Source organism: Rhinatrema bivittatum, chromosome 7 (genome assembly GCF_901001135.1).
Source record: "Rhinatrema bivittatum chromosome 7, aRhiBiv1.1, whole genome shotgun sequence".
In the NCBI taxonomy this organism is placed as follows: Eukaryota; Metazoa; Chordata; class Amphibia; order Gymnophiona; family Rhinatrematidae; genus Rhinatrema; species Rhinatrema bivittatum.
In genome coordinates, this window is record NC_042621.1 from 258,477,635 (window position 1) to 258,490,039 (window position 12,405).

The 12,405-nt window shown below is 40.1% G+C and overlaps 1 protein-coding gene across 1 annotated transcript in view; it reads left to right on the forward strand.

Annotated features, from left to right (window-relative positions):
- The window catches only part of LOC115095851 (Hermansky-Pudlak syndrome 1 protein homolog), a 69,373-nt gene that overhangs the window by 16,288 nt on the left and 40,680 nt on the right, over nt 1-12,405 (forward strand). The window contains exons 5-6 of the mRNA XM_029610104.1: nt 1,124-1,266; nt 9,332-9,440. Coding sequence (XP_029465964.1) covers nt 1,124-1,266; nt 9,332-9,440 — 252 coding nt within the window. The remainder of the gene's footprint in view (nt 1-1,123; nt 1,267-9,331; nt 9,441-12,405) is intronic.

The window sequence follows — 12,405 nt, forward strand, 5'->3', positions numbered from 1 at the left end:
TGACATCAGAAATAGCTGTAAAGATGCTATAATTCATTTGAAGAGAATCAGAAAGTAACTGTTAACATGTTAGGATCAAATCTATAAAGCATTGAGATGCTGGTAATGAAAAGTAAATTTACTGGGATATGCAGTTTCTCGAGATCAGTGTAATCCAGAAGGAAAGCTAAATATACTAGTGAGACTACAATAAATGTGGACCATTCATTCAGGCCGATGCAGTATCCGCACGGGAAAAACATGCGCTCATAATGGAGTGCCCGTTTTTTTTCTAACGCGCGCCCATCCACCTCTGCCAGGTGCGTGATGCAGTAGGCAAATGAGCCGCTGCATTAAAAAGGTGGTGCTAGGGCAAATTGGGCATCCTTGGCACCTCCTCGGCATTAGGCGCCCAGGAGAAGTTGCTGTATGCATGTTAGGAAAACAGTTTTACAAGCATTTGTTTTCCTAACTCGTACACAGCCATGGGTTAGGAAAACAGACGCTCGTAAACTGAGTATCCGTTTTCCTAACCCGACTGCTGTCAAGACATTTTGTGTTATTTTTTTTTCACATTGCTGCTTTTTGTAGTTCATCCGACTTAATATCCCCACAATATTAAGTCTGAGAAACCACACAAAAGCAGTATTTTCTGCTTTTCAGTTCAACTTAATACCAGCTCTGGGGCTGGCGTTAATTTTTGAGTGTTAAAATGTGTGCGCCTAGCCCATGGTTATTTTTTTACATCTGAGGGTAATAGCTAATAGCCTCATCATGACATTTAGATGTGGTGAGTGCTATTAGCTATGCCCTGATTTCGACATGCTGATCCCCTTATTGCGTCCATAGCTCCCAATGCAGTAAGGGGATCAGCGTGTGTCCAACCGTGGGTTAACGTGTGCGCTAGCCTGAGCGCACGGTATTGCACCGGCCTGATTAAGTATTAGCTTACTGCTTCAGATCAGCTGGTAAAAACCAGTCAAAGTGTTGTAACACACCTTAGAGCAGAAGGTTTTGATCAGCTGCTCCTACTGTTGTATAATGCCCTACTTAAGAACTGAAAGAAGCCAGCTTTAGTTTGACACTGCAGGTGATTTAAGGCCATTTTTCCTTTGGTGTGATCAACCCCTGTGCCTATTCACAGTTTGGAGACTGCCTGTTCATTGCAGTGAATGGCGATGGGACAGAGAACGAAGACGACTTGCGCAGAAAACTTTATGTTCTGAAACGGCTCACTGAGGCCCACTTTGGACTGGTTACCTTGGAAGGCCACCTCTTTAAAAAGGAGTACGTATGCACAGTCTGAAATGACACTTCTGCTGTAGATGGGCCTTTGCAGACAGTTTTGTTCTTTGACCTTAAGGTGGGAGATACTAAAGGAAACTCTGAAATTGCTGTAATCCTCCACAAACAAATACCTTGAATGATCTGGCTGCTGCTTGAACTCAATTTTCAGTGTATAGGGAGATAAGTTGTATGGAGGCTACTTGCAGGCAGCATCTGGCACAGAATTTTTCAATTAGGCAAGATCTGTCACCTAAGTTCTTTTACAATGCAGCTTGTGGTGTCTACCTTGATGATTTGGATTCTGCTCAAAACCCAGACATTTTTGCCTGCCTTTGGATTGCCAAGCAGAGGTAGCAATTAGGCAACTGGAAGAATGATGAACGGAATGTACCTCCTGATCTTTTTACAACTTAGCAAAAAACTTGGACAGTGTCCACAGAAAATCTGATATACATAAAAAAAAATAACAATTTTAATTATAAAGTAATGCAATAATTTTCAAGCAAACTTTTGATCAAATAAACAACATGAAAAAATACAAAATCAATGCATAAAACATACTTATAAGCAACATTTTATGTAAGTCAAAAAGATATATCAATATTAATCCATACATCAAACACCCCCCACCCACAGCACAAAACCCAACACACAACTGCATACATGCAAAACCCACCCAATAAAATATACAATATTATATTACAACCCGCTACTGCAATCACATGTATGTACCAGCTACAACCCCTTGCACAGTAACTTTCTCTTAAACAAAGAATTTTGTCTATTGCTTGAATTAACACCCATGATGCTGCTACTCGGATGTGAAAACACCTTTGATTATGACTACTTCAATCTTCTCCTAAAGCTATATCTTCCAAATGACCACCAAATGAATAAAGGATCTTTAAATCAACGCTGTTGTGTGGCACCAACACCATCTATAGCAATCTTTCAAAAATCGACTCTCACTATCTAGTGTTATGTAATGGCAAACTAGAACATCTATTAATACTGCCCCAACTTTTCCAACTTAACCAACTATGCAACTGTGGTCCCTTCACAGTTGAGGTTGATCAAGTTTAGCAAAGACTGAGGAAACTATGGATACATTTTGTATGCCAATATTGTGGTAACGTGAGGAAGGCGTAAGCTGGACATTAACACATTCAGCTATTCTCATAGAAACATAGAAATGATGGCAGAAAAGGACCAAATGATTCACCCAACCTGCCCAACAAGATTATGTCAGTATCTGCTGCACTGTTCAGGTTACCCTCGTGCTTATTAGTTTCCCAGACCATAAAAGGTAGTGCTCCCGGATGCTGTTTGAATCCAGTTTCCATTATCCCTTGCCATGGAAGCAGAGAGCAAAGATGGAGGTGCATCAAAATTATCAGGCTTGTTGTTTAAAGATAGGAAAAGCCACATCAGCAAGTTGCTCCATGCTTATTTTTCCCCAAAACTGTAAAAGTTGGGGCCCTCGGTTGCTGTCCGAATCCAATTTCCCTTTTCTCACTGCCTTTGAAGCAGAGAGCAATGATGGAGATGCATTAACAGTATCAAGGCTTATTTGTTAAGGGTAGCAACTGCCACACCAGCAAATTACCTCCATGCACCCTTTTCTTCATTTCCATCCTCTAGCCTTTAGGGATCCCCGGTGTTTATGCCTTGCTCCTTTTTAATTCCTTCACTGTTTTCGTCTTCACCTCCTCCGGAAGGGCATTCCTGGCATTCACCACCCTCTCCATGAAGAAATATTTCCCGACATTGGTTCTGAGTCATCCTCCCTGGAGTTTCATTTCATGAACCCTAGTTCTATAGATTTTTTTTTTCCCAATGGAAAAGGTTTGACAATTGCGCATCTTTAAAACCTTTCAGATATCTGAAGGTCTGCATCCTATCTCCACCTCCTCTCTTCCAGGATCTACATATTCAGATCTTTCATCCTCTCCTCATAAGTCTTCCGATGCTGACCCCATACCATTTTAGTTGCTCTTCTTTGGACCGCCTCTATCCTGTCTTTATCCTTTTTGAGATAAGAGTACCAGTACTGAACATAATACTCCAGGCGAGACCTTACTGGATATTCCTCTCTCTATACAGCCCAGCATTCTTCTGACTTTAGCTATCACCTTGTCACATTGCTTTGCTGCCTTCAGATCACCAGGCACTGTCAAACGAAGATCCCTCTCCCAGTCCGTGCACATTAGTCTTTCACCGCCAATCACATACAGCTCTTTTGAATTGCCGCATCCCAGATGCATGACTCCATCCTTCTTGCATTGAATCCTAGCTGCCAAATCTTTGACCACTCTTCAAGCTTTCTTAAATCACTTTTTATTTTCTCTTCTCCTTCAAGCATATCCATTCTGTTGCAGATCTTATTCACAAACAGACAAACTTTAACTTCTATTCCTTACACAATGTTGTTCACAAACATTTTGAACAGAACTGATCCCTGTGGCACTCCACTTAACACCATTCTTTCTTCAGAGTAAGTTCCATTTACCATTACACACTGTCTCCTTTCAGTCAAAGGTTTGCAATCCACGCTACTACCTTGGCACCACTTCCAAGCTTCTCATTTTGTTTATGAATATCCTATGTGGGACCATATCAAAAGCTTTACTAAAATCCAAGTAAATCACATCAAGCTCTCTTCCCTGATCCAATTCTCTAGTCACCCAATCAAATAAAAAAAAATACAATCAGATTTCTCTGACAGGACCTTCCCCTGGTGAATCCATGTTGCCTTAGGTTGAGCAACCCACTGGATTGTAGATAGTTCGCTATCCCTTCCTTCAGCAGAGTCTTCATTAATTTTCCCATCAGCAAAATGAGGCTATCCAGCCTGTAGTTTCCAGTCTCCTCTCTTCTCCCACTGTTGTGAAGCGGGATCACCACCGCTCTCCTCCAGTCTTACGGCACCACTCCTGTTTCCAGGGATCTATTGAACAGATCTTTTAGCTGATCTGACAGCACATCTCTGAGCTCCCTTAGTATCCTGGGATGTACCTTATCCAGCCCCATGGCCTTGTCCACTTTCAATTTTCCTAGCTCTTCCATTACATTTCTTCTATAAACGGAGTTTCGTCTTCTCCACCCCCATCCTTAGTCTTGTCAACTAGCGATGGTCCTTCTCCAGGGTCTTCTTTAATGAACACCGAACTGAAGTATTTGTTCAATATTTTGGCCATTTCTTCATCTCTCTCTATACATTGATCTTTGTCACCTTTCAGTTTCACTATACTACTTCGGACTTTTCTTCTTTTACTGATACATTTGAAAAATGTTTTGTCACCTTGCCTTACCTCTTTGACAACCCTTTCTTCTGCCTGACTTTTTGCTTTCTCGATTTCTTTCTTTGTCTCCCCAGTTTCACCAAATATTCTTCCCCGTGTTCCTCTTTTTGAGATCTTTTATATTTCTTGAACACTGTTCTTTTTGCCTTTATTTTTTTCAGCCACCTCCTTTGAGAACCAGATCGGTTTCTTATTTCTCTTACTTTTGTTTACTTTTCTAACATATAGATTTGTTGCCTTTGTAATTGCTCCTTTTAGTTTGGCCCACTGTTGTTCCACCTCTCTCATTTTCTCCCAGTCTTCTAGTTCTACTTTGACAAAGTCCGTTTTTTTGAAATTCAAAACTTGGGTTTTTGTGTGACCTCTTTATTTATTTATTTATTTTATTTATTTATTTCTTTTATATACCGACGTTCGATCGAGATATCACATCGGTTTCCAGATAACTCAAAGAATAGGGTAGTAACAGCCCTATTTTACATTATAACATTGTAATAAATATAATAAATTGTAACATTGTAATAAATATAACAAATTATACAAATTATAACAGGAATAACATATCCTATTTGTGATATCAAACCATACCGTTTGATCAGTGGTGCTCAAGTGGGCACCCACCCGGAGAGTAGAGACATTATCTCCGTTGGTGAGTCCAAGTCGAGTATAACTCCCTCCCTCGTGGGTTCCATTACCATTTGCTCGAACAGAGCCCCTTGTAGGGCATCCACTATCTCTCTACTTCTGGTAGATTCCACAGAATGGATTCTCCAGTCTACATCCAGAAGATTAAAATGTCCAACAATCAACACTTCCCCCTTCTTTCCCACTTTATAATGTCTTTGATCAGATCTCTATCTAGTTCTTCCATTTGAGTCAGAGGCTTGTAAACACCATCATCTTTTTTTTAAGACTGCCCATGATGCTTCTTCTCTACCCCTCGTTCCTTGCAGTACAGTTGCTTTGATATTGTTTTTGACAAAAAGCACTATTCTTCTCCTTTTTCTGTCCTTCTGTGGAATTTGAGTAAAAATATCTTTTTTGGGGTTCTTAAAGGTCTCTATATTTGATGGATTGACTATTTGGAGAGCACAGTGGATATTCATAAAAGTAAAATATTTTTTAGATTTTGTAGAGCTTAGTAAGCATGTTGTGTTCTGAGTTGCTATTATCTTAAGTAGTGAATGTCCAAACAAAATCTAATAGTACATCTTGTAGTCAAAATATGTAGCGGGTTACGTGCTGACTAGAAGGATGGATTGTGCAATGTTGCAGCAGACTTTGCAACTGACACCTAGCATGATATAATTGATGACACCTAGTATGTATGAAAAATGGGTGTTTCAGTATTTGGACTTGGTTACAATGGGACAATAAATGATTGGCAGCAGACCCTAAATTAGGTTTGTGGATTGGACCAATTATGTGTCAATAACAATAATGATGTGATGTAAGAATGCTTGTCATCAGGGAATGAAGCATTGATTGGCTATATGCCCTATTAATAAAAGATATTAGAGATGACCTCCGGAAGCTAAGGGCAGATTGGATATAGAGCAACTGTGCCGTAGCCATGTAGAATTTTATCCCTAATAAATATAATGAAAAATGAAGTGTTGCATATCATTTCTTTCTCCTCTAAAGAAAAGGGAAACTAAAAGTTGCTTGATGGAGATATATAATAGCTAGGCCCTCCCACTGCTGTAAATAGGCTGGGAAGTTGTTTTTTTGTTTGGATCGTAAATTTTTTATATGACACTTCCTTAACAAGTTATAGCCCAGTATGGCCATATCCCAATCATGAGAATCTGTGACCCATGTCTCCGTAACAGCAATAATGTCCAAGTCCGCCTCCACCATTAAGAGGAGGCAGACTTGGACATTGTTGAATTGCAGGTCTGTGATTTTTATTGCCAAAACTACGAGCATTTGTAATCATAGCTTTCCCATTTTCTTCCCTTGATTTGTTGCACTTCCTAGTCACCAAAACCACTTTCTGTACACCAGGTTTTGAGCCAGGAATTGAAATTAACTGTATGGCATAGCTTCTCATTTCCCTTTCCAAAAAGGCAGTAGTCTTTGCTGTGTGTTTTATCTTCTTTCCTAGATTTTGGAAATCTTTTTGTACTTCATGGATTCCATTTCTTTTGAGGTTATTGGTTCCCAGATGGATGATAACATTGATATAAAAGTTCCTACTTTCTTCTTCAATGACTTTGACTATCTGGTTTGCATTTCTACTCGCTGAGGATCCTGGAAGGAATTTAACTGTTGTGTTAAATCAAAATGTGCTCCCAAATTGGTTCCTCTGATGATCGAGTCTCCCAGCAGAAGCAGCTTTCTTTTATGACATTTGATCCCATTGAAGGGTTTCTGGATGCATTGTGTGACTTGTCTTTCAAACATCACTTCAAATTCTCTTTCTGAGGTTTCTTCGTTCCCCAATGCAGAAAAGGCATTATTGAGGGGTAACAGTGGGGGAGAATGGGTGTCTCTTTATCATAGGCCTTATTCTGCCAGAGCCCACTGTTATCCAGTTGTTCCTGGGTTTATCAATCCTGGATATCTGACATCTCTGTGGGAGTGGGGGTTGATGCACAGAATGCTGCAAAGTTGGGGAAAGTGGGTGTCTGTCACATGTCTTGTTCTGCCAGAGCCCACTGTAAACCATTTTTCCTGAGTTTCTGAAACCTCTGTGGGAGATGGGTGAGAGATACTGGATGGTTCAAGGAAGGGAAGGTTAATTGAAACCTATACAATTTCTCCCTTGGATGAATCGGCTCCATTTTCATTGCAGACAGCTGAAGGCAAAAGGTACAACCTTTGATTCCCCTAATGATAGGCCTTGGGACATAAGCACCACAGTTGATGCATTGAATGAAAGACATTTTGTTACATTATCAATAATCCCTTAGGTATGATAACATTTAGGTTCTAACGAAAGATGTGTAATAGGTATTTGAAGTAACAACTAACAGTATTATTGTTAGCCAGTAAAAATTAATAGGTAGAATATGAAAATCAAATTTTACAAGCAAAATGATGGTTTAAGTTACTATTATCTGAACTGTAAGGAACTACAATGTAATGAGAAATGAAGTTATTGAAGATAATGAACTATGAGTACAGGGAAGACTTTATAAGAAACGTAAACTCAGGGTTAGGTGGGTAGAGGGGGAGGGTGGAAGGGAACTAAACAATTGAGATTACTTGCAGGAAAAAAACAATTTCACTTAAGCTTGTAGCTGCCTCTCACAGGAAGATCTGCAGACAATGGCTAATTTCTGCTATCAAATACAAATTAATTCTACAAAGAGCCCCTCCCATTAGACACACTGATGATAAATCATATGGGACTTTTTTTTCTTTTCTTCTTTTTCAGCCCCAATACACACGTCTGAACTTTTGTTCACAAGTAAAAGAACCCCTCCCTCAAAGGCACAAATTATATTTTTTGAGAGTGTCTGTATTGACACATGGGAGTCAGGTAAAATCATCAGGTAATGCGCATTACCGGAGGATCTTCCCGCCATGTTGAACCCCAGTTTAACGTGGTGTGTATTGAGCTAATGCTATGTAGACTATGCCATGCTACGAGGTCCGTGCTGAAGTGAGTATGGCCATTGTAGCACAGCATATTTCTAGTAGGCACAACCTCTGTGCTCTAAGCCACCCAAACTTAAAGGGCCGCTAAGCACAGGGGGAAAATGGGGCTCCCCTTCTCCCCGAAATGAGAAAGTGACAGGAGGATGAAAGCAACCGATTTCCATCCTGCCGCTTCACTATGCGGCTTTGCTGTCTTGCATTTTGAACCACACGTGCAAAGTGTAAAGGCAGCAAAACCGCCACTGGGCAATGGGACCAGAGGAGTGGCATAATGGAGAGAAGTTACTCTTCTCCTGCTTCCAGTTCCCTGGTTCTGAGGGTGAGGGAGGGAAGACTCAGGATGCTGCCTCTCCTCCTCACCCACCCATCCTTCTCCCATGTATTTACCTGGCAGTACACGGACCTATTTGGCAGGCTAGAAGTGAACTATACATGTGTAGGTATAGTAGAATTTACTTAGCAATGTGGCCCAAGGTAAATTTAACCGCAGTATTGCTATATTTAAAGTACATGATGACATTCAAAATGTATTTGATCACATTATTTTTTTGATGCAGTTGCATTTGTAACTTAGTAACGGCGGCAGAAAAAGACCAAATGATCCATCCAGTCTGCCCAGCAAGTTTCTTATGGTAGTAACTGCCGCTCCGTGCACCTCATCCTCATATTTCTGCAAAAGGTAGTAACTGCCACTTTGTGCTGGTTACCCCCAAGTCTTATGTTAAGGGCAGTAATATTTACAATTAAAAACCAAGCAACTGTCAACCCCATAACAAAATTACTGCTAGCAACATTTTTACGGGGTGAGCAACCTTCTTGATAATTCAGACAATATACTGCTTTGAACGTGCCTTGCTTTTGGACTTGGCCATAGGAAGTTGTCCTGTGCTTTTTCCTTAATGTCTGTATATCAGTATCCAAGTCAGTAAAAGTCTGGGCCCAGCATTGGCTGTCATCTGAATCCAGTTCCCCTTTTTCACCCATTTTTGGGGATACTAACATCACATTAACAATGTTGCACATCTGCATTAAACAAATGCAGGTGTTAAACATGTAAGTTGTAACCCATCTTAGTGCATAGATCCTACAGTAAAGTGACCTGTGAATACTGAGTTGACATTTTAAATGGATTCCGCTCTTTTCTTAAATTCTTTTAGAATACGCCCCTCTGATTCACAGCAGCGAATTCGTGTATGGAAGATGTTCCAGAGTCTTCTCTTGACGTACAGCCGACTTAGGGAGGAAGACCAGAGCTTTGCAGTTGAGGTAAGCCTTTTGTCAATCACTAATTAGATTTCCAGAGTACACCTGATTGGTGGTGAAGAGTAGTAAATTCATGCAGACACATTTTGAAAACTCATAGGTCACAGTTTGAAGCATCGATATATTTGGGATAGTTTTATGACCAAAAAGTGTGTGTAGAATTTTTTTCTCTAAGCCTATCATTGTTTAGGTACTTCCAAATTTAAAAAGAGCTCAAAAATCAATGTTATCTAATGGATCTAATTTTCCGATGTTCACCTCGGAGAAAGGAGACCATTAATTATTTTATCATGAAAATAGAGACAGTTTCCCTAGAGTCTTGTTCTTCAGTCACTTTAGCATAAGCTGACATTGGAATCCTTTTATGTGCAAAGCATATGATAACTCTCTCTTTATATTTATATATACTCCATTCTGGATCAGTCTTCAGCTCCAGTATAAAATCTGGAGTATGCAATAGAGAGCAACTCGTCATCTTCTAAATGTGGTATGTATTTGAAGTATGGCATTGTCCTTTTCTCCACCTTCTTCCCAAACGAAGATAGTAACACAGTAAGTGACGGCAGAGAGAGATCAAATTGGCCCATCCAGTCTGTCTAGCTGAGATTCTTCATCTTTTGGTAGATGAGCACATACATTTCCATATACAGCCTAGTACCATCTCTTTCCCCCCCCCCCCCCCATCCCTCCATCAATTTGTCATCTTGATCCTCACTTCTGCCCTCCATATCTGCCAGAACCCTGCTCAAAATCAGTTTAAAAGTGCTGGCCTCCACCACCTTCCACCGGTAGACTATTTCAGATCTTGTCATCAACTTTGAGTCTTACAAGAATAATACTTAATCCAACTCCCAGGCCTCCTTCCATGTCTTATTTCCAAGTTTTATAATTGCCACAGCTACCAAAATTAGCGAGAATGTCTGGGACAAAGTATACCCCAATCCAGCCTTGCCAAGATCACTGAGATTTTGGTTTTAACCATCGTATATCCTTGCAGGTCACCCCAGCTTCTTGGAAGCCTGATATAGTTGTACCACTACTGTTTAGTGTTGTAACTGCTGCTGTGTGCAAAGAGATCATAGATTACTGTTCTTTAAGATCTGATACAGATGGACATATTTAATACCCTGTTTTAAATGGTAATAAAAATTAAATCTGTAATTTTTCATTAATTTTTAACAATTTTTTTAAAATACAGTTTATATATTACTTCATAAATTGTGTGTTCATTACATTAAGGTAGGATAGATATATGGTTTCATATAAACACTCAAACTAGTCAATTTTAAAACAAGCAAGAGTACGCCCATATATGTGCATATTTGCACATGAGTGAAGATACGCTAGAATTTTCAATGGTGCATACACTTACGTGCATATGCTTTAAAATCATGAACCACGCATAAGTCTGCTCCTAATTTTAAGAGGTTACACAAGCACAGCTATTGTGCATGTGTCTTCAATAGGACCATGTTGGCTTTGAAGTGCATATGTCAGCGAATTTTAAAACATGCTCACATGAGGCACATTCTCGGTTGTCTAATTAGTCTACCAGTTTGTCCAGTTAATAGCGAGGTCTTTCAGACCCTTCTGGTTCTTCATCCTGCAGGCTGCCCAGTTGACCCGGACCCCTCACCCTGTCCTATGTGCCCTAATACTTGAGATCTACAGATTTCCTCCTCATCAGGAGCAGCAGTAAAGTTACCCAGATATCTAGTGTATGCACATTGTGGGTTTCGTTTTTAAAATTTGGAGTTGCACGCGTAAGTCTTGGCCCCACTCTGGTACTACCATGCCCTGCCCCTTTTCTGCCCCCCTCGTGCTTCACGCACACACAGGTACATACGCGCATATTTTGTGGCTTTTTAAAATCTGTATTGCTCGTGCATGGCCCATGTACACGTATATGTGGGCAATTTTGTGCAAGCAATGCTTTTAAAATTGACCTGATAGGTATTAAGGTAATTGTTGTGAAATAATTTGATGTTGCTAGGATAATTGCATAAAGTCACTTACCCCATGAAATGTATTTAATATAGTTTAGCTGAATTTTCATAAATGTTTTTTAAATACAGTACCCCAAGAGACTGATTATCGAAATACCCAAAGGCAGTATAGGTAGACATCAGGTTTGAGTAGATAAGGGGATCAGCCAAAGTGAAGATAGCAATAGATTATTAGTGGGATATAATTATAGTTGGAAGAAAGTTACAAGTCTGGTCTCCCAGAAGTGCTTGGACTTCCGTTATTTAATACTTTATCCTGTCCATGATCTGGAGGAAGGAAACAAATAGCTATTACCTAAAGATGTTAACAAAGGCCTGCATGCTTCAGCCCACATACAGCAGACTCTTTCAGTAAAATCAAACCCCCATTACGGTGCTCTGTGTCACTAAAAGATTCTTCTGGTGTTACAGTAAAAAGGACACTGAGAGGTCCATATTCAAAAGCCATTTAGACGGATAATGTAATAGTTAGCCGTCTAAATGGCTTACCTAGCTATATTTAGCCCTTAGGATAAATTCTAGCTGGGTAAACAGAATTTAGCTGGTTACAAAAGGGGGCATTTCAGGGTTGTTCCAGGGAGGGATTCAGTTATCTGGCTAACCTAGTTGAATATCTGGTATATCCAGCTAGGTTAGCCGGATAACTTTAGAGCTGCTCAGAAACATGCTGCTCCCACCCTGCTTCCGGCATCACCACACTGTGGAAGCATAAACTTATGTTAAGATTAAGTTTCCAGCGCTACCTCTAGTCGGGGAGCTAGATGTAGCCAGATAACTTTAAGCAAGTATGTTCAGTGGGATGTTTACCCAGATAACTTGTCCACTAAACAGCCTACTGAATATTGGCCTCTGAGTACCTAAAATGCAAAAAAATCATAGCAATTGCCAGGCTGAATTCTCCCTGTTGGTATGAGCTTGCTGTAAGTCTGGTAAAAGAAAGCGTTCTGAAGGAGGTGAATTCA